Source organism: Podarcis pityusensis (genome assembly GCF_964106645.2).
Source record: "Podarcis pityusensis genome assembly, chromosome: 2".
Taxonomy (NCBI): Eukaryota; Metazoa; Chordata; class Lepidosauria; order Squamata; family Lacertidae; genus Podarcis; species Podarcis pityusensis.
In genome coordinates this window covers 122,284,627-122,309,715 of record NC_138029.1, presented here as the reverse complement: position 1 = coordinate 122,309,715, position 25,089 = coordinate 122,284,627, and the positions used below count along the sequence as shown (strand labels likewise).

Sequence of the window (25,089 nt, the reverse complement as noted above, 5' to 3'; positions counted from 1 at the left end):
GAGGGCTGCTGTCACCTTCTATCTCAAGTCTACGTTGGAGTCCTCTGTGCTTCCACTTTTGATTGGGAACCTAAACTGTCTGTGAGTCTAAGACACACACACACAAGAAAAAAGAGAGAGATCAGAAGCCCTGCTTCTTGAGGGGAGGGGGAAAGGAAAGAAAAAGCTTGAAAACCAGCCCGTTCCCGACCGACCAACCTCCTAATTCCTCCCTATTAGCCTCCTCTTTTTGAGTGACTTGTGGGGGCGTTGACCCTGCAGCCTGCGCTTCGAAGGGTTAAAGCGAACGCGACCCGCTTCCTAGAGAGGAAAGGAATGTGTGCGTGGGGGGGGGCGAGTCCTCCAGAGCTAAGTCCCCTCCCCCCCCTCCAAGCTCTTTCTTCCCTTGATGCGATTCCTTTGGAGCAGAAGCGAGCGGCTGGTTCTTTCGCGCGATCGCTGCCTCGGCGGCCCCTTCTGAGGTCCGGTGAGCCCCCCACCGGCTTTGTGCATTTGGGGGGAAGGGGATCCCCAGGGGAGGAAGGTGCACAGGAGGGGCTGCAAGGTGGGACCGGGAAGAGGGGGCTTAGAAGACCCCCTGGGAAGCGGTGGGGAGGGGGCCAAGAACTCAGCCCAGCACCCTGCCCATCTGTCGTGGGTGTTCGAGCTGAGATTCCTACGTTGCATTTCAGGGGGTTGGGCTAGATGACCCCGGGGTCCCTTCCGACTCTACAATGCCATGATTCTGCGATGGAGAGAATGGGCGGGTTAATGGGGCTTTATCCCCATTTCGTTCAACCCATAGGGAGACACAGGGCTGCAGACATGGGGTTCACACATACTGGGCAGGGTGGTGGTGATGGGCTTTTAGCTTTCTTTAAATATATATATATATATATTTTTTTTAAACACCCAATATGCCACTCTGACATTTGCAAAGGCAGAGGCAGCTGGCTAAGGCTTCTGCAGGAAGCAAGGTTGCTAAGCGTGCCTCCTTCTCTGTTGCTAAGCAGACGGGTATGTGGACTGAGTCTGGACAGAGGGGAAAAGAGAAAGAGCAGAAAAAGCTCCTTGTTGAGGGCTAGCTTGGTGCTGGACAGGGGAGGGTGGAGCCCACACAATTTTTTTCTTATATGCCTTTATAGTATAAAATGCAACAGTCTGAAATAAATGGGGAATTGGTGATGTTTCAATGCCCTGGTTCTCTTTTTCCCCATTGCTGGTGTGCTTTTAATTAGTAATTTACTTATTAATATGCAGCAACCCTGAAACAAATTTACGAAACCCATACTGCAGCTGCAGCCAGTTAAATTTCCTATAGGCTCTGATTCTGTAATTAATATAGTAAGCCTTATTTATCCTAAATGTTTTCCCACTCAGTAAATAAAAAAAAAAGCAATCTAGTAAACAGGGAGAAGGTTTGGAGGTTTGGGAATCAAAATCAATCATAGCTGTGGTTCTCAAACTTTTCCCCGCATGGAAAATTACTGAGGGTCTTGGTGGACCCCACTTAATGCTTTTTTCTGTCTGCTGCAACAACTGCAGTGAGCAGTTCTGGGTGCTGAATGATTTTAATTTGTATATCAATTGCTTCTTTCGTTCCTTTTTTTAGTGTATTGTATTACTGTACTGAAAGGCAATAAATTTCTGTAGAATTCAAATTGCAATGGGGAAAAAATACAAGGTTTCCCCTCCCTTTGTAATGGTTGCCATTAATATGACTCTGAATTGATTTCAGAATGAATTGGTTTTAGAATGTATTTCAATTAAATGATTATGATTTTATGTAAACTGTATTATTTTTACTGTTGTTAGCCGCTCTGAGCCCGGCTTCAGCTGGGGAGGGTGGGATATAAATAAATTATTATTCTTATTATTATTAGGTCCCCAAGTATCTTAAAACAGGGGAAAGCTTTCTGTCCTGACGGTGTGATAATAAAATCATCTGGGAATGGCTTGATTTTTCAGGACTTGGTAGCACTTTCAGCTAGGGCGGAAGTGGGAAGAGTCCCTTGAGGTGAATTGGAGAGTCTTCCTTGGAACACAGATGGAAGAGGAAGACTCAGGCGTTCTTGAAGACGGTAGAGGCCCATATACAGTCCAGGTTGGGAGCAGTGGGGACTTCTGGGAAAGAACAATGCAGAAGATTCCAGATGAGGAGGACACCCTCAGCTCATATTTACAGCTCCACTTTGGGCATTTCAACCACACAGACGCCAAGGGGCCCCGAGAGATTTGCAGCCGACTCCACCGTCTTTGCTGCGAATGGCTGAAGCCAGAGCAACACACGAAGAATGAGCTGTTGGACCTGGTGGTCCTGGAGCAATTCCTGGCTGTCCTCCCCCCAGAGATGGAGAACTGGGTGAGGGAATACGGAGCGGAGACCAGTTCCCAGGCGGTGGCCCTGGCCGAAGGCTTCCTCCTGAGTCAAGAAGAGGAAAAGAAGCAGGAAGAGCCGCAGGTGAGATAGAGTTTCATCCTAGTACTTCCAGGGGGGTCAAAATCGGAAGGGGGGAAATCTTAAAACAGCCTGTAATTAAACCTTTTTTTAAAAAAATAGAAATAACCCACAGACCATGCCCCAGATTCCCCAAGGCCTTTTGCCTCTATTGTGCCTTTTCTAATCCTTCACCTCATTGACTGACTTCAATCTCCTCATCATTTCAGGTAAAAGGTCTGTTTGCCGAACCAACCACTGACCTCCCTGCAGCAGAGAGAGCTTCATCAGACGCCAAGCAGTGTTTCCTGCGAAGGAGGAACGTTCAGGGGAGCTGGGGAGTTGCAGCCTCATTCAGTAAGAATTAACTGCATCTCCCACGGGACGCTTTTATGTTCTCGTGAATCTTTCAGAGGGAGGCGCCCTTTCCATAGCCTTATCCATGGTTAAAAAATGAATCTATTTTCAATACTTGAGCACTTACACGAGTGCTTGGGTTTTTGGCTGAGAACCCAAAAAGGGAGAATTGCAGTTTCCCACAAATGAAACACACAATGTATGGAAGCATCCCAAATACAGTGGTACCTCTGGTTGCAAACGGGATCCGTTCCGGAGCCCTGTTTGCAACATGAAAGGAACGCAACCCGCGTCTGCGCATCAGCACGTGCGTGGGTCGCAATTTGCCGCTTCTGCGCATGCGCGTGACGTCATTTTGCGTGTCTGCGCATGCACAAGCAGCGAAACCTGGAAGTAACCCTTTCCGGTACTTCCGGGTTGCTGCGGGACGCAACCTGAAAATGCGCAGCCTGAAGCAAACGTAACAAGAGGTATGACTGTACAGTGGTACCTTGGTTCTCGAACTTAATCTGTTCTGGGAGTCCGCTCGATTCCCGAAACCATTCGAAAACCTAGGCACGGCTTCTGATTGGCTTCCTGCGCTCAAGCACAAGTCACGTCGGACTTTTGGCTTCCGAAAAACATTTGCCAACACTTCCTTCCGGGTTTGCGGCGTTCAGGAGCTGATTTGTTCAGCAGCTAAGCTGTTCAGGAACCAAGGTACGACTTAGTGCGATGAAGGAGATTACATTTTTGTAATGTCAACATGTATGTAAAACATGCGCCGCTTAACCTCTATCTGGTTAGGAGCATTCAGAATATCTAAGACAGATGCACCATTTTCTAATGCCAACTTGTACTTGGAGATGTGTTCTTCTGTTGGACAAGCAGTTGCTATTGGTTTCCCACCATTTTGTCTCTCGCAGGTGATGAAATGAAACCGGCAAGAGCTTCTTGGCTGTCTCCTCTTTGTGGTGAAGGGGAAGCAGGAGCTGTGAAACCAGATCAGGTAAGAGGGAAGAAGGTTCATTGAGGAAAAGAGAGGCTGGGTGTCATCCTATTATTATTATTATTATTATTATTATTATTATTATTATTATTATTCCGCCCTATATCCAAGGGTCTCAGGGTGGTTCACAAAATAAAATCAAGATATAAAATCACAAAATACCTACTAAAAATAAAAGCAACCCAATAGCCCCCCAAAAAACACATTTTAAAAGGGCATAGGATGTAAATCGGATCAACCAAAGGTCTAGTTAAAAAGGAACTTTTTTGCCTGGCACCTAAAGGTGTATAATGAAGGCACCAGGTAAGCCTCCCTGGGGAGAGCATTCCACAGACAGGGAGCCACTGCAGAGAAGGCCTTGTTCTTGTGTTGCCACCTTCCGGATCTCTCAAGGAGGGGGCACACAAAGGCCCTGTCGACTGCTCACCTTCTTGGATCTGAACAAATGAATCTCATTTTCTTTGCATCTGTCAAAGCTGCCTACTGGAGGGGCTGCGGAGGCCACTTAAGAGTGCAACTCAAAATTTTCCTTGTGTAGTCTTTTGAATTCTAGTAAAACAAAATCATTATGAGCTGCATAAAAAAGCAACTACCTCCCTGCCTTTCAGGGTCGAACGTCTTTTGAGGATGTTGCTGTATATTTCGCCAAAAAGGGCCCCCATGAAGTTTGCAGCCGACTCCACCATCTCTGCCGTCAGTGGCTGAAGCCAGAGGGTCACACCAAGACTCAGATCCTGGACCTGGTGATCCTGAAGCAGCTCTTGGCTGTCCTCCCTCCGGAGATGGAGAGCTGGGTGAGGGAATGTGGAGCAGAGACCAGTTCCCAGGCGGTGGCCCTGGCCGAAGGTTTCCTCCTGAGCCGGGCAGAGGACAGGAAGCAGCAGGTGAGAGAAAGTTTCATCCTGGCATTTCCAAATGGCTCTTAATCTGAGGGGTTAGCCACACTTTTCCTGGATACTGTATCACCCACAAAGGAATGTGCCAAACTTGCCAAGTCTTTTCCCCTCTACCATGCCTTTCCTAATTCTGCTGCACATTTACTGTCTTTGACATCCTCACTGGTTAACCAATATGGAATATTGTGTTTGTAATAATTTAATTTCTTGTATTATTTCTTTGTTTCCAGGTTTTTGTATTCCTTATGAACTCACTATTTCAATTTTTTTACTTTCTTTCAACTTTTTCAGCTGCGCATTCTGCTGTATTAGGTAGCCCCTTACTTGAGATTGAACTCAAAATATTAATTATTTTTTACCTTTCTCTACTAAATCCATATTGTTTAATATTTCTTCGTTCAATCTCCATCTATGTTGTGTTTTCTCCTGCCCCTGTAATATGACCTTTATTGAATTGTGGTCTGAAGTTCTCCTTGGTAATATCTCTACTTTTTTTACCCTTGCCCCTAATTCTTTAGATGCCCATATGGCATCTATTCTGCTTGCAGAATTTTTCCACAATAAGTAAATTGGCGTTCCATCGGATGTTTAAGTCTCCATAGATTTAGTAGATCCATGTTTTTGATATCAAAAAAGGAATTGGGTAATTTCCCTTCCTTTTTTTCCAGTTTTATGTATTTTCCTGTCAAACTCTAACAATGTTACTTCATTTACATCTCCCATTAATATTATTTTGCCATTGTATTGTTCAAACATAAATTCCTCTAGGTTGTTTTTTTTTAATCCAATTTTCTTTCATTGGGTGCATATATTCCTACGATTAACAAATGTTACCCTTCCCAATTTCCACTGCTATTATTCTCGCCTCCTCATCCTTTTATCTTTGCTTAGGTTCCAATTTCTGGTTAATATACAAAACTACACCCCTTTCCCCCCTTATATCTGATGAAATGAATTCTTGGCCCAACCCTTTGTTTACTATTAAACGTTTGTCTTGTCTCTAAAGGGGAGATCATTCCATCAGGCAAGCAGAAATGTTTGTGCTGATGGAACAAACACCTTAGTGTTACTTTGAATTTCACCCTCTTTTATTTCAGATAAGGAGTTTGTCTGCAGAAGCGACCACTGACACAAGAGAAAGTCCCCTGCAAAGTGGTAACAATCAGGAGAGTGATGGACATCCCATCTCATTGGGTAAATATTATTAAATTGATCTCCCTATATTGATTATGTAAGAAATTCATGGGATCCTTTTGTACTCCCTTAAATCTTTGAGGGGGCAACACTTTCCCCCAGCGTTGTTTAATCATGGGAAGACTGTTGTCTCCAGCATTTTTCAAACTTCAAAAGATAGATGTATTTTAATTACTTGAGAACTTAAATCAGTCCTTGGATATCAGGCCAAGCGCCCAAGTTAGGAACACAAGTATTTGCACACGACTGAAATATACAGTGTGTGCAGAGATGGCATGGAGAAAACGGAAACAGGTTGTTCTGTCGTAACACTAGAACCTACAGACATCCAATAAAACAGAATGTTGGAATATTCAGGAAAGCTTATTTAAAAGTACAGCATGCAGCATTTGGTTAAATGATGGACGGCATCAGTGAGGGCCACTGACTTGGGATATAATAATAATAATTTATTATTTATACCCTCCCATCTGGCTGGCTTTCCCCAGCCACTCTGGGAAACAGAATATTTAAAAAACGATAAAACATCAAACATTAAAAACTTCCCTAAACAGGGCTGCCTTCAGATGTTTCTTTCCTTGGCATCTGATGGGAGGGCGTTCTACAGGGCCACCACTGAGAAGGCCCTCTGCCTGGTTCCCTGTAACTTCACTTCTTGCAGTGAGGGAACCGCCAGAAGGCCCTTGGCACTGGACCTCAGTGTCCGGGCTGAACAATGGGGGTGGAGATGCTCCTTCAGGTATACAGGACCGAGGCCGCTTAGGGCTTCAAAGGTCAGCACCAACACTTTGAATTGTGCTCGGAAACGTACTGGGAGCCAATGTAGGTCTTTCAGGACCGATGTTATATGGTCTCGGCAGCCACTCCCAGTCACCAGTCTAGCAGCCGCATTCTGGATTAATTGTAGTTTCTGGGTCACCTTCAAAGAAGATAAGACAAATTAATGGATGACTAGGCTCTCATGGCTGCTAGCCATGTTGGCTATGCTCTGTCTTCATGTCAGAGGCCGTATGCTTCTCAACACTTGTTGCTGGAACCCAAAGGAGGGAAGAGCTGCTCTTGTGCTCAGATACTGCTTGGGGGTTTCCCAAGGCATCTGGTTGGCCACTGTAAGAACAGGATGCTGGACTAGATGGGCCATTGGCCTGATACAGCATGCTCTTCTTATGTTCTTAACAAGAGCCCTTTCTTACACTCTTAACATCCAAAATATACACGGTGGATGAAACGTTTTGTCATTCCAACATGTACTTGGATATCCATTGCTTAATGTGGGAGGCAAACTACTGGCTTCCTACCAACTTCATCTCTCGCAGGTGATGAAATGGCGCTGGCAAGACCTGCTTGGCCATCTCCACTTGGCAACGGATGGGAAACGGCTGTTGTGAACCCAGATCAGGTAAGGGAACTCATCTCTAGGGGAACAGAAGCTACGTGCCACTTGGACACCTCTGTCTTCTGCTCATTTCCCTGGACCTCAACAAACCGATCTCCTTGTTGCTCTGCAGGAGAATCCTCAGGAGTCTTCTGGAGTTTGGTGGTCAATAATCTTTTACGTTCTCTATAAAGAGGCAACCGTTTCCTTTTCTTTCAGAGAGGAGAGCCAGTGTGGTGTAGTGGCTAAAAGCGGTGGACTCGTAATCTGGTGAACCAGGTTCGCTTCCCCGCTCCTCTACATGCAGCTGCTGGGTGACCTTGGGCTAGTCACACTTCTCTGAAGTCTCTCAGCCCCACTCACCTCACAGAGTGTTTGTTGTCAGGGAGGAAGGGAAAGGAGATTGTGAGCGGCTTTGAGACTCCTTAAGGGGAGTGAAAGGCGGGATATCAAGTCCGAACTCCTCCTCCTCCTCCTCTTCTTCTTCTTCTTCAGGGTCCCGTGTCCTTTGAGGAGGTGGCGGTGTATTTCACAGAGGAGGAATGGGCTCTGCTGGATCCTGACCAGAGGGCGTTGCATAACGAAGTCATGGAGGAGAACTGTGGCATGGTAGTCTCTCTCAGTAAGGCTCCCAGTTTGTTTAGTTTATTATTATATGATTTAGACTATATTATATAAGCAACTTAAATAACTTCAGTCAGGGTTTAGGCCCAGCTATGGCCCAGCTTTGGTTGCCCTGTGTGGTGATTTATGTCTGGAGAGAGACAGGGGGAATGTTTCCTCATTAATTCTCCTCCATCTCTCAGCAGCCTCTGATACCATCAACCATGGTCTCCTTCTAGAGTGGTGGTCAGAGTGGGTTGCTCAGGTTTGCAGTGATTCCAGGTCTACTTGGATAGTCATTTCTAGAGGGTGGGGACTGCTCTTTGGTCCCCTGGAGTCTTCCATATGGGGTTATCCCCCATGCTGCTTAACATCCACATGAAACCTCTGAGTGTGCTTATCAAGGGTTTCGGAGTACATTGTCCACAATGTGCTCATGACACACAGTCCTACTTCCCCTTTACACCTGCAGATGAGGCAGTGGACGCCTTGTGCTGGGCCATTGTCTTGCCTCACTAATGAACTGGATGAGAACCGAGAAGATGGAGCTCAGTCCAGATAAGACTGAGGCACTGTTACTGGGAGAGATTCCCTAGACCAGATGGGTGGGAGACAGCCTGCTCTTGATGGGGTTACGCACCCTCTGAAGGCAGGGTGGGAATGCAGGTTGTGGGTACTTCTGAATGCATTGCTCTGAATCACAGGGCCTCTCCTCATTTTTATCACACTTCTATCCCAACATTGCTCCAAGGGGTTCAGAATAGAGTGCATGGGGTTTGGTGGTTTGAGTGGAGCTACCGTATTTTTCGCTCCATAGGACGCTCCTGACCAAAAGACGCACCAAGTTTTTAGAGCAGGAAAACAAGAAAAAAAAATCTGACTCAAATGTTGTACTAAGCTATTTAAAACAGCAAAGTGTGTGGCTCCTGTCCACTTTGCTGCTTTAAAGCGAGCCACGGTACATAATGAAGAGAATGGAAAAAGGACAGACATTCCATTATAATGCAGCTGTTTTCATTATCACTGGGAAGTCAGTATTGGCAGCAGTCACAAAAACTAAAATTTGAGCATTTTACTGTTATTAATCAAGAATATTAATAGTCAGGGAGAGAAACCAGGGCTGTGCAAATGAGAAGTGCTTGGAGTATGGAGGAACAGCAAAGAGATCAAATGATTGCGCTCCGTTCCTAAATCTCTGAAGTTTTCTCAAAACAGGCATGGTTGTTTTGAAAGGAAGATTCAAAATGGAGTGACTGAGCAAAGAACAGAGGAGGAAAAGAGGGCAGATAAATAGCTTCCATTCAATAACAAGAGAACACAATGTTTTTGGTTTAGTATAGGTGGACTGTACTTGTAAGAATTTGTATAATGAATTATAGATTTGGAGTGGAATATCAGTGCCTCTTTTCAGCAATAAAGATTAGCTGCTAGGAACATGGTCCACACACAAACACACAGGATGTCTGGTTATAGTTGTGCAGTTTAAACTGTTACTGAGCCAGATGCCTGCTCAGTTTTAGCTGAGCTCACCATTACTGGTTTGTGGAGATGCTTTGCATGTATTTATGACTATTTCTGCAAAACTGCGACTTGAAGAAATCCCCAAACTTAATATTTTTAAACTTCAAATGAAGCTCAGAATCCAGTTAGGCAATCCTCTGCAGTTGAATTAGGAGGCACTGAGAGACAGCAATTTGCTGCTCCCCACCCCCACCAAGCATCCCAGGAGCGTGGGGCAAAGAGCAGCCCAGGAGCACACAGCCTTCCCTCTGCTTGCAAACCTTGTCGGGGCTTCAGGGGAAAGCAGAAGCTGCCGGCAGAGCACCATGGCTCCTCCCCCCACCGCAAAGAGCACCCCAGGAGTGCAGGGCAACAGCGATTTGGCTCCAGGGACCACACATTCGCTCCATAAGACGCACAGACTTTTCCCCTTACTTTTTAGGAGGGAAAAAGTGCGTCCTAGGGAGCGAAAAATACGGTACTTAGAGAGGATGATTGCTGAGTACAATTCAGTGAACTTCATGTCTGAGCTGGGATCTGAATTTGGGTCTTTTGGATCTAATCCAATAATGCATAGGACACTGGGTGTCAGTCAAGGTATTAACAGAGGCAGATAAACATATGGGAAGATTTACCTCCCAGCTAAGACTTTTCCATTTTTGCATTCTTCCATTATCAAAAGAATTGTGTGTGGTTGTCAAGATTTGAGGTTCCGTTGTCTTAAGAGTTCCGTTTCTTCTTTGCAGTAGGCTGTGAATGGAAAACTGAGAATCAGGGAGAACTACCTGGGGTGTTTGCAGAAAGAGACACATGTATGAAGAGGGAGAAGCAGAGAAGGAAAACAGAAGGACAGAAGAGGAGGAATAATTCCCTTGCTTCTCAGGGCCCTGACTCCAATGAAATCCCAGTCCAAGAAAAAACGCAAAACAGAAGAGAAACAATTACATGTTTTGTATGTTGGAGAAGTTTCCATTCTAAATCTAAACTTAAAACTCACTACAAAATCCACACAGGGGAGAAACCACACAAAAGCCTAGAATGCGCAAAGGGCTTGAATACAAGCACAAGGCTTGGTATTCATCAAAGGGTCCACACAGGGGAGAAACCGCATAAATGCTTGGAGTGTGGAAAGAGCTTCTCTCAGAAGAGAAATCTGACAGCACACCACAGAATTCACACCGGAGAAAAACCATTTAATTGTTTGGAGTGTGGGAAGGCCTTCCGCCGGAGGACACATCTCACTGCTCATCAGAGAATTCACACAGGAGAGAAGCTGTATAGGTGCTTGGAATGTGGAAAGACCTTTAACAGAAGCGGAAGCCTCACTACTCATCTAATAATTCACGCAGGGGGGGAAACATACAAATGCTTGGAGTGTGGAAAGAGCTTCTCTCAGAAGAGGAATCTCACTAACCATCACAGAATTCACCTGGGGGAGAAACCATACCAATGTTCAGAATGTGAAAAGCGCTTCTTCCGGAAGACACATCTCACTGCACATCAAAGAATTCACACAGGGGAGAAGCCATTTAAATGCTTGCCATGTGGAAAGAGCTTTTGTTGGAAGATTCATCTCACTTATCATCAAAGGATCCACACAAGGAAAACACCACATAAATGCTTGGAGTGTGGAAAGAACTTTTCTCAGAATTCTCTCCTTGTTACCCATCAAAGGATCCATACAGGGGAGAAACCATTTAAATGCTCGGAGTGTGGAAAGAGCTTCTCTCAGAAGACAAATCTTGCTTCCCACCGCAGAACTCACACAGGGGAGAAACCATACAAATGCTCAGAATGTGGAAAGAGCTTTTGTCGAAGGACACATCTCACCACTCATCAAAGAACTCACACAGGGGAGAAACCATACAAATGTTTGGAATGTGGAAAGACCTTTAGTAGAAACAGAAGCCTAACACATCATCAAATAACTCACACAGGGGAGAAACCATACAAATGTTTGGAATGCGGAAAGAGCTTCTATTGGAAAATGCATCTTACTTATCATGAAAGAATTCACAGAAAGGATGCACCACATAAATGCTTGGAGTGTGGAAAGATCTTTTGTCAAAATTCTGACCTCGTAACCCATCAAAGGATCCATACAGGGGAGAAACCATTTAAATGCTTGGAATGCGGAAAGAGCTTCTGTCAGAAGATAAATCTCAGTAATCATCAAAGAATTCACACGGGGGAGAAACCCTTTAAGTGCTTAGAATGTGGAAAGACCTTTAGTACAGGCACAAACCTCACCACTCATCAAATAATTCATACATGGGAGAAACCATTTAAATGTTTGGAGTGTGGAATGGCCTTTAAGAGAAACAGAGGCCTCAGTATTCATCAAAGGATCCACACAGGGGAGAAGCCACATAAATGTGTGGAGTGTGGAAAAAGCTTTCGGCATAGTTCTGCCCTTGTTAATCATCAGAGAATCCATACAGGAAAGAAACCATATAAATGCTTGGAGTGTGGAAAGAGTTTCTGTCAGAAGACACAGCTCACTGCTCATCAAAGAATTCACACAGGAGAGAAACCGCATAAATGCATGGACTGTGGGAAGAACTTTTGTCGGAAGGAATCACTTGCTGCTCATCAGAGAATTCACACTGGGGAGAAACCATTTAAGTGTTTGGTATGTGGAAAGAGCTTCACACGGAAGATAAGTCTCGTTTCTCATAAAAAAATCCACGCAGGAGAGAAACCATAAATTCTCGGGAGTGTACAAAATGCTTCAGTAATAAGAGACTGCTCTTCAAAGAATTCACTCAGAAGGGGAGCTAGAGAAATGATCAGAGTATGGAATGCGATTCTGTCACAGTTTAATTCCTATTTCAGATTGGAGTTAAATTGGTGGGGGATGGGACATGGCCTTGGCAGAATCCTGAGGGCCATTTGGAGATAAATACAGATTGGAAGACTGGATCCATTGTAGAATGTGAGAAGCCTGATAGAATGGCCTGAGATATAAATCCATTTATCAGCAATAGCAATAGTATTATGTTACAAACTTGTAAAAACAAAGTCATTTCTACAAAGCCTCTCTAGGGAGAGCGTCCTACAAATGAGGAGCCACTGTTCTCATGTTGCCACCCTCCAGAGCTCTTGTGGAGGAGGCACACAAACTATGAACTAGCCCGAACCCTATGGTCATTGTCTGAGGCCCTTCTTCATATGCCTTCTCCACTAGAGGTCTGGATAGTGGCATCACGAGAGTAGGCCTTTTCTCCGGTGCTTCCTTGTTTGTGGAATGCTCTCCCTGAGGAGGCCCGCCTGGCACCTTCGTTAAATATCCTTAGGCGCCAAGCAAAAACACTCCTGTTCACCCTGACCTGTGGCTGATTAAACAATCCATTCTATGGCCTTTTAAATGTATCGGGGTGGTGGTGGTTATTGTGTTGTTGTTGTTGTTGGTTGTGTATTTAATAAATAAAGATAATAATTAGTTGAAGTATTTTACAAATCAGTTCACAGTTTTGAGGCGTTTCGAAACGGTACAGATAAAATACAAAATATAAAAATTGTAGACTGGAGGTTATCCAGCCCTTCAGTAAGGGAATGAACAAGGGCATTGGATTTCCAAAGCCACAATGCTGGCATCCGTCTGTCTCAGGAAACAATGGAGGAGTGCGCCTTTTGGGATGAGGTCAAGCTGCCGGAAGGCTGCAGCGCCTGCTGTGGCTGTAGAGCTTGATGCAGAAGAGACATGTTTTGTCGCAGCTGGGGCAGATGAAGGTGTCCAGTCCAGTCTGGTGCTTGTGGTACTCTCAGCAGTGCCCACATCAGCAAAGTGAAGTTGCCAGGTATGGGACCAGAGGATTCCTTGGTAATTGCCCCAAACCACCCAATATCTAAGCCAGTACTGCCTGCTTTGACTGGTAGCTTCTCCAAGGCCTCGTGCCCAGCACATCCAAGTGCTTCTTCCAACATCCTCTAACTGGAGAAGTCAGGGAGTCACCTTAGGACCTGGTGACTCAAAATGACAAGGTCTCTTTATTTTATCATGTCGGTATCCTGCCATTGCTCCGGAAGAGAGTGGCAAGTGGTGGTTCTGTGGTTCTTCTGCAGAACAACCTTATGAGGTACTGTAGGCTAGGCTGGGAGTGAGCGAGTGATTGCCCAAGTCCACCCAGTGATTTTCATGTCTGAGCTGGGATCTGAACTTGGGTCTCCAGGGACCCAATGCAACAGTCCACAGCAGAGGTGCCCAAACTTTCTACTCCCAGGGCCCACTTGAGATGGCTGAAAATTACTGAGGACCACCAGTCACAAAATGGCGGCGGATTTTTGGCATAATTTTTGAATCTGTTCCACTTTGGCTTCAGGCCTAGTCATGATACAGAAACTGCTTTGGTTGTCCCTGTTGCGATTTCTCAGAAGTTGATTCCAGTATTCTTCTGGAATGTCTCAGGGAGGTGGGGTTTTAGGGCACACTGGTTCTGTTCCTATCTCTGGCTATTTCCAGAAAGTGGTCATGGCACCTTTCTGGTCAATGCCATGGGAGTGTCTCACAGGGCTCCATCCTGTCCCCCAACAATAAGAAGCCTCTTGGAGCTATTATCTATATGCAGGTGACACCAAGCTTTAGCTCTCTGTTGCATCTGAATCAGGAGGGGCAGCTGAAGTGTTAGACCAGTGCTTGGGGGCAGTAATGGGATGGATGTCCTGCTTGGACTGGTAGCTATAATCCCCCACCGTCCCACAAGAGAGAACCTTAGAATTGTAGACCCAAAGGATCATCTACTCTAAACCATTCAATGCTTCAATGAGTCACAGCCATAGAATCCCTGACACCACCTTTAGGGTCTACAATGGCTCCCAGTATGTTTCCAAGTACAATTCAAGTGTTGGTGCTGGTCTTGAAAGCTCTAAATGGCCTCAGCCCTGAAACCTGAAAGAGCATCTCCACCCCCATCCTTCTGCCTAGACACCAAGGTCCTCCTTCAAGGGTATTCTGGCAGTTCCCTCTGTTAGAGGGGGATTTTCCACTGGTGGCAATGACAGAGACTGTGACTCCATGAGACAGGTGTAAAACCAAATTAAATAAAGGTTTTTATTTCAAAACAACAAACAGCAAAGCTTCTGGGTGTTTTTCTCTGCAGGCAGAGTTCAAACTGCAGCTTTTCTCCTTTTTTAGTCATGGCCAGCTGCACCCAATCAGCCCAGAGCTCACAAAAACTGTTCTTAAAGGTACAAACATGTTTCTGTGCAGAATGTCTCCCAACACCCTCACTGAAAGAAGTGAGGTTACAGGGAACCAGGCAGAGGGTCTTCTCAGTGGTGGCACCCGCCCTGTGGAACTCCCTCCCACCAGATGTCAAGGAGATAAAGAGATGCACAATTTTTACAAGATATCTGAAGGCAGCCCTGTGTAGGGAAGCTTCTTAATGCTTAATGTTTTATATGGTTTTATATACGTTGGAAGCTGTCCAGAGTCTGGGGAAACCCAGTCTAGATGGGCAGGGTACTATTATTATTATTATTATAATAATTATTATTTTGATTGATTGATTGATAACCACTAGGTTAAACTGCTAAAGGGCTGGGAGGTGTGTGTGTGTGTGTAGACCAAATTACATTCTCTCTCACACACACACCCATATAGTTGTGACTAATTTGGTTTTTAATTCTGTGTTTTACATTTTTCTGACGTAGTCTGGGACCACGTGGTGAAGAGCGGGTAACAAAAACAACAATAATTAAGGCACCCAACTCGAGGTGAGGTTGGAGTGGGCCTTCTACCTCGTTTATTTACACATTATATGTTTCTAGGCAGCTGTTTCATAAAATAGTTCAAGAGCAAGAGGCCAGGCTAGACTGGTCCACCAGCCGGGCTCTTCGCCTACGTCCCACAGGGATCCTGCAGAGTGGCCTCCTAAGGGTTAAAATGACCTCAGCTGGATTCCTAGAGGGGAAGGTAAAAGGCGAGGCGGGCGGGGGAAGGGGCTGCCGGTCCTCCAGAGCGAAGGCCCCTCCCACCCAACTCTCCTTCCTGCCGGGACTTTCCCCCCGGAGGGACGTGCCTTGGCCGCCCGCCCTCCCAAGCGCAGCGTCGGTGGCTCCTCGCGGGATCCGGTGAGCCCCCTTCCCCGCCCTAGAGGCTCCAGTTTGTGGGTCTGAGTCTGGAGGGCTGAAAGGCGGGTGGGGGGCGGGGACGACAAGAGGCAAGGCAGGAAAATACGACGGGAAGGGAAGGGAGATGCCCAGGTGACAACTGTTTAAAAAGGGAAGGGGTACCTATAGGAAGAGCAAAGCTATTTCAGCCCATGGCTGAAGGTGCTTGTGCATCTTCCTGGGTGTTGGGTGTGTGCACTGCAGAAGCTCAATCAAGCTCATTGCAGGAAGCAGCTGGTTAGCAGAAAATAAATAATAATAATACAGTGGTACCTCGGGTTAAGTACAGTGGTGCCTCGCAAGACGAAATTAATTCGTTCCGCGAGGTTTTTCGTCTTGCAGTTTTTTCGTCTTGCGAAGCACGGTGTCGGAAAAGTTTTGGAAAAGCTTCAAAAATCACCAAAGTCTTCAAAAACCTCAAAAAAGGCTACCACACCGCGTGCTATGAGTTGCTCCTCGAAGTCAAGTCGCAACTGTATTAACGGTTTTAAGAAAAAGGAAACAAACTTGCAAGACGTTTCCGTCTTGCGAAGCAAGCCCATAGGGAAAATCGTCTTGCGAAGCAACTCAAAAAACGAAAAACCCTTTCGTTTTGCGAGTTTTCCGTCTTGCGAGGCATTCGTCTTGCGAGGTACCACTGAACTTAATTCAGTAACCTGAAACTGTTCTTAACCTGAAGCACCACTTTAGCTAATGGGGCCTCCTGCTGCCACCGCGCCACTGCTGCGCAATTTCTGTTCTCATCCTGAGGTAAAGTTCTTAACCTGAAGCACTATTTCTGGGTTAGCAGAGTCTGTAACCTGAAGCGTCTGTAACCTGAAGTGTACCACTGTAATAATATTTATATGCCACCCATCTGACTGGGTTACCCCAGCCGCTCTGGGCAGCTTCCCACAAATTAAAACACAGCACAAATTGTCTTTACTAGCCCAACACCAACACTTTATAGGTAAAGGTACCCCTGACCATTGGGTCCAGTCGCAGACGACTCTGGGATTGCGGCTCTCATCTTGCTCTATAGGCCAAGGGAGCTGGCATTTGTCCGCAGACAGCTTCTGGGCCATGTGGTGAACCAGAGCAGCGCACAGAAAAGCCGTTTACCTTCCCACCGGAGCGGTACCTATTTATCTACTTGCACTTTGATGTGCTTTCAAAGTGCTAGGTGGGCAGTCTTTACTAGCCCAACACCAATGCTTTATACACACTTATTTATTTACAAGATGTTACGAGCAGCTTTCCCTCTCTGAGCCCGGAGGGTTTCTTTGTTTACGAAGCCCTTGCTGCGCCAAAGTCCGCAAGGCAAGAGTTCTCTTGCAGTGGAGTCCTGCAACTCTTCCTCAAAGGCGTCAGTTCCAATGCTTCTCTCCAGAGTGCTCTACGCTCTCTTTCCTTTCCCACTCTGAATGCTGTAACCTGAGCCCCTTACCTACCCAGCCTGACTGTGCCAGTTCTGACCAGCAACACTGCCAAGGCAGTCACAAAGTGCCTTGCAGCTGCATCGTGGAGAATTAGCTCTTGAGTGGCTTTCCTTAACGTGCACGGGTTTCCTGCGTGTATGTTTTCTTCAGCTCCTCTTTTTATCTTCACAAGAGCCCCATGGGGTAGGCTACACTAATGTAGCGTATGTACATCACCAACAGTTTCTTGTCTGTGTCAGGAACTGGAGTGTCTTTCCTCTCCTCTGCAAAGCCAGTAGGCCCCTGATTCGTGGGGCTTGGAGGATTTGAAACAGGTGAGCTGATGCTTAGAAGTGAACTATCAACTGGACTTTGATTTCAAATAGGACACCCCACCACCGAAATAGAGAGAGAGAAAGAGAATTCATTAGTTACACAACCGCACAAGGTCACTTACAGACATGGAAACATGGAAACCACTGAAGTGTAAAGGGGATCTTTTCACAATGGGCATTACTGAAAAATTGTGCCCTTTTAATCAGAGGCAGGAGAGAGAGGCTGATTCAAAGGAAGCAAACTGCTTTTATGAAGAGAATTGAAAACAGTACATTAAAAGTCAACAAACAGTTGCAGACATTTGGTTACAGGCTGAAAATGGAGCCTGTAAACTCTAGCAGAGAACAGTCCTAGCCAGTGATACTTGAAATAAATTTAGGAGCGTAACTGGATAGAAATGTGGCGTGTTTTTCTCCACTGATGATATGGACAAAGAAAGGGAAAGAGAGAGAGGTGGACAAAACACTGGTCCAGTTAGGAAAATATTGGGCCAGGGATATTGCACTGAATAAGAGGAATAGAATATTCACATTGGAGAAGCAGTGTACTAGATCTCAGATACAGGGAAGCAATATGATTTTGTTTCCAGTAAACAGTTGGAATATTTCTAAATGAATGTTAATATTTACAAGTAAATATTAAAGTAATCAACTAAGATTCATTCAGCAGAATGGCAGCTTTAATTCAAAACTTTTGCTAGGTAAGAAATAAAACCAGCAGGAAACAATAAAACAACATTCATCCCAATAATATTAAAGTCCAACAACAAGAGATGACTAAAACCATTAAACCTACAAGCACAACTCAAAGGAAGGTCAGAGTGTTTTCTTTCTATAAGGGTGGTGAAATATATTCTGTTGGTGTTATGCTGAGAGTTGTGAAATGCCACGGGTTTTCTTTTGTAGTATACTGAAGCTTGCGCGGTAATAAATTTGATAACCTTTAGGATACCAAAATCATTATTTTGTGCTACCTTACTTCATGTGTTCCTTCCTGGAGGAAGGAGGGTCCCTCAGCTCCTTAATCCAGCCTCGTATCTCTGCTTTTCAGGAGTCTGTAGCCCAGCTGTAGGCATCCTTGGAACAGTAAGAAAGATGGAAGACCAAGACTCAGCCGGCCTGGGTGGGGAGATGACCCTCAGCTCAGATGTGCGGCGCCAGCAATTCAGAAAGTTCTGCTATCATGAGGCCGAGGGACCAAGAGAGGTTTGCAGCCAACTCCACCACCTTTGCCATGAGTGGCTGAAGCCAGAGAGATGCACAAAGACTCAGATCCTGGACCTGGTGATCCTGGAGCAGTTCCTGACCGTCCTTCCCTCAGAGATGGAGAGCTGGGTCAGGGAATGTGGAGCGGAGACCAGTTCCCAGGCGGTGGCCCTGGCTGAAGGTTTCCTCCTGAGTTGGGCAGAGAGCAAGAAGCAGGCAGAGCAGCAGGTGAGAGAGGGTTTCATCCTGCTACTTCCAAGGGGCCCAGAATGTGAATCAATCACTTCCTGGAAATCATCCAGGGAGGAATGTCCCAAACTCCTCTTGACGTTTTGCCCTTTTCTCTGATTTTCTGCCCATTCACTGTCTTTGATATCTTCATTGTTGTTTCAGGTAAAGGGTCTCTTTGCGGAGGTGGCAGCTAATTTCCCTGAGAGAGAGAGTTCTTCACTCGATTTGAAAGAGTGCTTCCTGCTAAGGAGAAACGTTCTGGAAAGCAGTGGAGGTGCTGCACTACTCAGTAAGAATGAACCTGAACTTCCTGAAATGTATGGGATCTTCCTACATTCTCCCGAAACTTTCAAGGGAAGATGCTTCCCCCCATCATTTTCCATAGATGAAAAATGAGTGGGTTCAGTATTTGAGGCCTCAAGCCGCGAGAACAAATAAATAATAATAATAATAATAATAATAATAATAATAATAATATTGTATCCTTCCCATCTGGCTGGGTTTTCCCAGCCACTCTGGGTGGCTTGCAACATATAAAGCACAGCCAAACATCAAACATTAAAAACAAGATATCCTATGCTAGCAATAAACAAACCAATAAATCAATAAAACCAATAATAATCATAATAACAACAACAATAAACAGTTTACAATTATACCCAAATTAAAGTAACTGCCAACCTCAACTAAACATTTAACGAACCCAACAAAAATGAAAGAGGAACCAAAATTAGATCTGTTTAAAACATACAAAAACATTTTAGCCAATTGCCCCAACCCAAGAGTTGTTCCAGCAATGTCCCTCCAGCCTCCCAGGAGCCTTTGAGCTGTTCAGGGTGAGTGTGGGCCCCGTCCCCTAGGCCAGGTGGAATTGGGCCTTGCATTTTCATATATTATGTTAAGATAGCCAGTGTTAATGTTAATTAGATAATGTCAAGGTAGATAAAAAAATAAGTACAATGGAGGAGACATTTTGTAAAGTCAGTGTGTCCTACCCTGATACATGTCACTGAGCCCCTGAGACAAGCGCGTGCTACATCCGTCCCACCATCTTTGTCTCTCAGGTGAAGAAATACTGGTGGCAAGACCTGCTCAGCCGTCTCCTGTTTGCAACAGACAGGAAGCAGTTGCTGTGGCACCAGATCAGGTAGGGGGAAGGGTCGTTGTGGGGAGAGACGTTAGGGGGCAGCCTGGGTTCCTCTGTCTTCTGCTCACCTCTGTAGGCCAGTGTAACCTTCTCTCTTTGAGTTTGTCAAACTGCCCACTAGGGAGGCTGTGGGTGCCCCTCAAGAAGGTTTAAGTTCTGCAGGATAATACTCAAGTCATCTTACTTTGAGGCGTAGTCTGGATTTTGCTGGTAAATAACATAAAGATAAGGGACACGGGTGGCGCTGTGGGTTAAACCACAGAGCCTAGGACTTGCCGATCAGAAGGTCGGCGGTTCGAATCCCCGCGATGGGGTGAGCTCCCGTTGCTCGGTCCCTGCTCCTGCCAACCTAGCAGTTCAAAAGCACGTCAAAGTGCAAGTAGATAAATAGGTACCACTCTGGCGGGAAGGCAAACGGCGTTTCCATGTGCTGCTCTGGTTCTCCACATGACCCGGAAAAACTGTCTGTGGACAAACATCGGCTCCCTCGGCAAATTAAGCGAGATGAGCGCCGCAACCCCAGAAATGACTGGACCTAATGGTCAGGGGTCCCTTTACCTTTACCTTTTAAAAAAAGATTACCTACAGCAAGGCAACTCTTTCCTTTTCTCTCAGGGTCCCGTGTTGTTTGAGGAGGTTGCTGTGGATTTCACAGAGGAGGAATGGGCTCTGCTGGATCCTGACCAAAGGGCACTGCATAAAATAGTCATGGAGGAGAATTGTAGGAATGCTTTCTCTCTTGGTAAGGTTCCTTGTTTTCAGAGTTGATGAGAAAAGCATTTAGAGCCTAAAATAATGGGCTGGTTTGCACATTTCCTCTATTTTAGCAGCTCAGTTCCCTTTCTTCCAGTCTATGTCGCGAATTCTTTGCGGCGCTTTAGCAGAAATGCTCAGAGTTCCAGGTTCGTAAGTGCAGTATGTTTATTATGAGCTATATATACAAAAAAGGGACACGGGTGGCGCTGTGGGTTAAACCACAGAGCCTAGGACTTGCCAATCAGAAGGTTGGCAGTTCCAATTCCCCTTGACGGGGTGAGCTCCCGTTGCTCGGTCCCTGCTCCTGCCAGCCTAGCAGTTTGAAAGCACATCAAAAGTGCAAGTAGATAAATAGGTACCACTCCGGCGGGAAGGTAAACGGCGTTTCCGTGCGCTGCTCTGGTTCGCCAGAAGCGGCTTAGTCATGCTGGCCACATGACCCGGAAGCTGTACGCCGGCTCCCTCGGCCAGTAAAGCGAGATGAGCGCCGCAACCCGAGTCGGCCACGACTGGACCTAATGGTCAGGGGTCCCTTTACCTTTATATATACAAATATGTATACCTTTATATATACAAATATCTACAGGCTATAATACATGAGCAGTTCATACAGTCAAACAGAGTACCTGGCTGCACCTTAAGGCAAATAGAAAGACACTCTCTCTCTCTCTCTGACCATGCTCCTCTTACACCACCACCCTTACTGCTGGACAGGTTTCCCTTTTAAACCGATGACAGCCAATCAACTGTCAGCACATTACTGCTGAGTCATTCTGACCCAGCACTTCCATAGAAAGTCTTGCAGGCTGATTGCATCAGCCAGTTGCATCAGCTAGCAACCTCAAGCCTGCAGACTTACTATCTCACACAGCATTCTGTGGATCCCATCAGTCTAGAAGGTTTTCCCTATTTTGACTGATTAATTTCCATTTAACAAAAAACCACAAGGAGGCAAAATGGTAATACGGCAACAAAATGTATATAACAGTAGGCTGTAAGAAACATCAAGAGTTGCAATGAGTGCAAATAGAGATAGAAGCCATTGCAGAAGGAAGACACCTGCCATAGCCTACCTAACCTACCTAACACCACCTAACCTAGTTTTGTCTGCTGTGGTGCAGAATCTCTCCAATGTGTGAAGCTCAGATCACTGACGGGCTTCTTCCAAGATCCTTTAACTGTAGAATTCAATGATTGAACTACAGTCGTACCTCGGAAGTCGTACGCAATCCATTCCAGAAGTCCATTCGACTTCTGAAACATTCGGAAAGCAAAGCACGTCTTCTGATTGGTTGCAGGAAGCTCCTACAACCAATCAGAAGCCCCCTCAGATGTTCAGGTTCCAAAAGAATGTTTGAAAACCAGAACACTTCCTGTTTTTGATCGTTCGGGAGCTAGAACGTTCGACTCCCAGGGTGTTCGGGAGCCGAGGTACGACTGTAATGAGCTTCTGCCAAAAGAGAATACATGTGATTGTTCCATGGTTTGCCCATTCCATAACCCTGTGAGTTAGCCTAGTCTGAGAGAGAGTGGCTGCCTGAGATCCCACAGGGAGCTTCATGTCTGAGCTGACAATTTTGTTCCGGTCTCCATGGATCCAATAGAATAGAGTATAGAACCCTGGCTGGCAGTTACGGTGTTAAAAGTGGCAGATAAATGGATGATAAGACCTGCTTTGCAGCTAAGATCTTTCCATTCCTCCATTATCACAAGCTTTATGTGTCACTGCCAGTTAGTTTTGGAACTCCATTTGTACCTCAGGTTCTTAATAGTTTCGTCTCTTCTTCGTGGCAGGACATGAATGGAAAACCAAAAATGAGGGAGAACCACATGGGGTGTTTGCAGAATGGGACACATGTATACAGAGAGAAGCTCAGAGAAGGAAACCTGAAGGGGAAGAAAAGGGGAGGAATAAGTCCCCTTCTTCTCATAGCAGCGTGAGCCATCAAATCCCAGTCCAAGAAAATACGCAAAAGGAAAAAGAAGCAAGTACGCGCTTTGTATATTGGAGAGGTTTCCCTTCTAAATCAAAACTAAAAACTCATTACAAAATCCACACAGATGAAAAACAATTTAAATGCCTGGAATGTGGAAAGAGATTTTCACAAAAGACACATCTCACTATTCACCAAAGAGTTCACACCAGGGAGAAACTGTTCAAATGTTTGCAGTTTGGAAAGAGATTCCGTCAGAAGACTGCTCATCAAAGAACTCACACAGGGGAGAAAGCATATAAATGTTTAGTGTGCGGAAAGAGCTTTCACCAAAATTATGTCCTTTTTACTCATCAGAGGATCCATACAGGGGAGAAACCTTTTAAGTGCTTAGCCTGTGGAAAGAGCTTCTGTCAGAAGATACACCTCACTACTCATCAAAGAACCCACACTGGAGAGAAACCGTATAACTGCTTGGAGTGTGGAAAGAGCTTCACTCGGAAGACGAATCTCACGTCACATCAAAGAATTCACACAGGGGAGAAGCCATATAAATGCTTGGAGTGTGGAACAAGCTTTCGTAACACTTCTACCCTTGTTAATCATCACAGGATCCATACAGGGGAGAAAGCGTTTAAATGCTTGGAGTGTGGAAAGAGCTTCCGTCAGAAGAAAAATCTTTCTGCTCATCAAAGACTTTACACCGGGCAGAAAGCATATAAATGCTCAGAGTGTGGAAAGAGCTTTCATCGAAATTCTGCCCTTGTTACCCATCAGAAGATCCATGTAGGGGAGAAATTGTTTAGATGCTTGGAGTGTGGAAGCAGCTTCTTAAGGAAGACACATCTCACTACTCATCAGAGAATTCACACTGGGGAGAAACCGCATACATGCTTGGAGTGTGGAAAGAGCTTTTCACAGAAGATCCATCTCACCACTCACCAAATAATTCACACTGGGGAGAAGCCGTATAAATGCTTGCAGTGTGGGAGGAGCTTCACTCGCAAGTCAAATCTCACTTCCCATCAAATAATTCACACACGGGAGAAGCCTTTTAAATGATTGGAGTTTGGAAAGTGTAGAAGCAGTCTGAATATGGAATGTGAGTCTGAGACAGCTGAACTCCGCTTTCAGATTAGAGCTAAAGTGGCAAGGGATGGGGGATGGGGCATGGCTTGAGTAGAGTCCTGAGGGCAGAAGTGGTCCTACGTCAGGTGTCAGAAGCCCCCCCCCCCAGTTGGAACACCCAAGGCTGCCCCACTTGCCCTGCTGCTTCTGCCAGCGGTGTAAAGCACTGTCACTTGTGGCGTTGATTTTGAGCTCTCACCCCAAAATGGCACAATCATATCTGTAATCAGCACCAGTGGCAGTGATGCTTCTCTGCCAACATCAGAAGAAATAATAATAATAATAATAATAATAATAATAATAATAATAATAAAATAATATATTATTTATACCCCACCCATCTGGCTGGCTTTTCCCAGCCACTCTGGGCGACTCCCAACAGAATATTAAAAACATGATAAAACATCAAACATTAAAAACTTGCGGGCGCCACCACCAAGAAGGCCCTCTGCCTGGTAGTATATCCTGTTTCTTAGGAAATGCTGTTTTCATATGTTTCCCCCCAAATCTGCTTCTGCTGAGCATACTCCTAGAAGGATTTTAACTAGTCCGGAGAGGAAGAAGCTGAACAGAATTAGAATCCAGTCCCTACCTGCTCCCTGGTCCACTCCCAGAAAGCCTGCTTTAAGAAACATACATTGGCTTCCTCTTTTAAAAGTATGACAACACTGGTAAAAAGGATTGTGTGATCTGGGTTGCCAGGTCAAATGGAATTAGGACCCACCTTAAGTCCTCCTCTGTCTGGCTCTGCCATATCACACGGGTATATCTGAATTATGTGACATAGTCAAGTGAACCAGAGATGCTCTACGTCCACCTCAAAACTCGCCCATCCTGGTGGGTCTTAGGTTAGGGCTGCACCCTGAGCTACTAATTCTCGGCCTAGCCTACCTCTCAGGGCTGTTGTAAAAATTAAAAAGGTGCAGGGAATACAGTGTACACAACCTTGACCTCCTGGGAGAAAAGCAAAATAGAACGATACGAAAACTCTAAATGTGCACTTTCAGGCAGAGAAAACATTTAGTCCAGCCTGATAAATAAAAGAGCTATCCTTGTGTTAAGGTTCAGTCATGGGGCAGGATTGTGTGTGTCCTTTTGTAATATGCATATTTCCTTGATAGCTGTTCGGTTAATTGATTTTATTTCTCACCAATATTGTTTTCCATCTATAAATTGTTCTCTGGTATGTCACTCATACATTCCTTATATTTCAGCTGTTGCTGAGCTTGCATATTTTCACCAGTTTTGAGCTTTGATATAAATAAATCTGTCCAATTTCTTTTATTGTTGTCCAGACTCTGCTTCTCTTTCCTTGCTGTTTTTTTTCCTGCCAGTGTGGTGTAGTGATTAAGAGCGGTAGTCACGTAATCTGGGGAACTGGGTTTGCGTCTCCGCTCCTCCACATGCAGCTGCTGGGTGACCTTGGGCCAGTCATACTTCTTTGAAGTCTCTCAGCCCCACTCACCTCACAGAGTGTTTGTTGTGGGGGAGGAAGGGAAAGGAGATTGTTAGCCG

At 45.4% G+C, this 25,089-nt stretch overlaps 2 protein-coding genes across 4 annotated transcripts; both read left to right on the top strand.

Moving 5' to 3' along the window:
• The first annotated feature begins 116 nt into the window (after nt 1-116).
• Nucleotides 117-12,777, top strand: LOC308469337 (uncharacterized protein). Of its 3 annotated transcripts, none has more exons than XM_080991627.1 (9): nt 117-461; nt 1,948-2,440; nt 2,647-2,773; nt 3,679-3,761; nt 4,370-4,645; nt 5,755-5,851; nt 7,168-7,250; nt 7,722-7,848; nt 10,079-12,777. In XM_080991627.1, the coding sequence occupies exons 2-9, from the start codon at nt 2,027-2,029 to the stop codon at nt 12,034-12,036; spliced, it is 3,165 nt and encodes a 1,054-aa protein (XP_080847753.1). In that variant the 5' UTR covers nt 117-461; nt 1,948-2,026; the 3' UTR covers nt 12,037-12,777. The 3 variants fall into 3 exon arrangements, with proteins under 3 accessions (XP_080847753.1, XP_080847751.1, XP_080847752.1); XM_080991625.1 differs by having other exon boundaries at nt 121-461; nt 10,076-12,777; XM_080991626.1 differs by having other exon boundaries at nt 121-466; nt 10,076-12,777.
• A 2,528-nt stretch (nt 12,778-15,305) lies between these two features.
• Nucleotides 15,306-24,863, top strand: LOC308469568 (zinc finger protein with KRAB and SCAN domains 1-like). The gene is made up of 6 exons (XM_080992211.1): nt 15,306-15,401; nt 18,224-18,606; nt 18,772-18,898; nt 19,674-19,756; nt 20,372-20,498; nt 22,307-24,863. The coding sequence occupies exons 2-6, from the start codon at nt 18,268-18,270 to the stop codon at nt 23,506-23,508; spliced, it is 1,878 nt and encodes a 625-aa protein (XP_080848337.1). The 5' UTR covers nt 15,306-15,401; nt 18,224-18,267; the 3' UTR covers nt 23,509-24,863.
• Nucleotides 24,864-25,089: the final 226 nt, after the last annotated feature.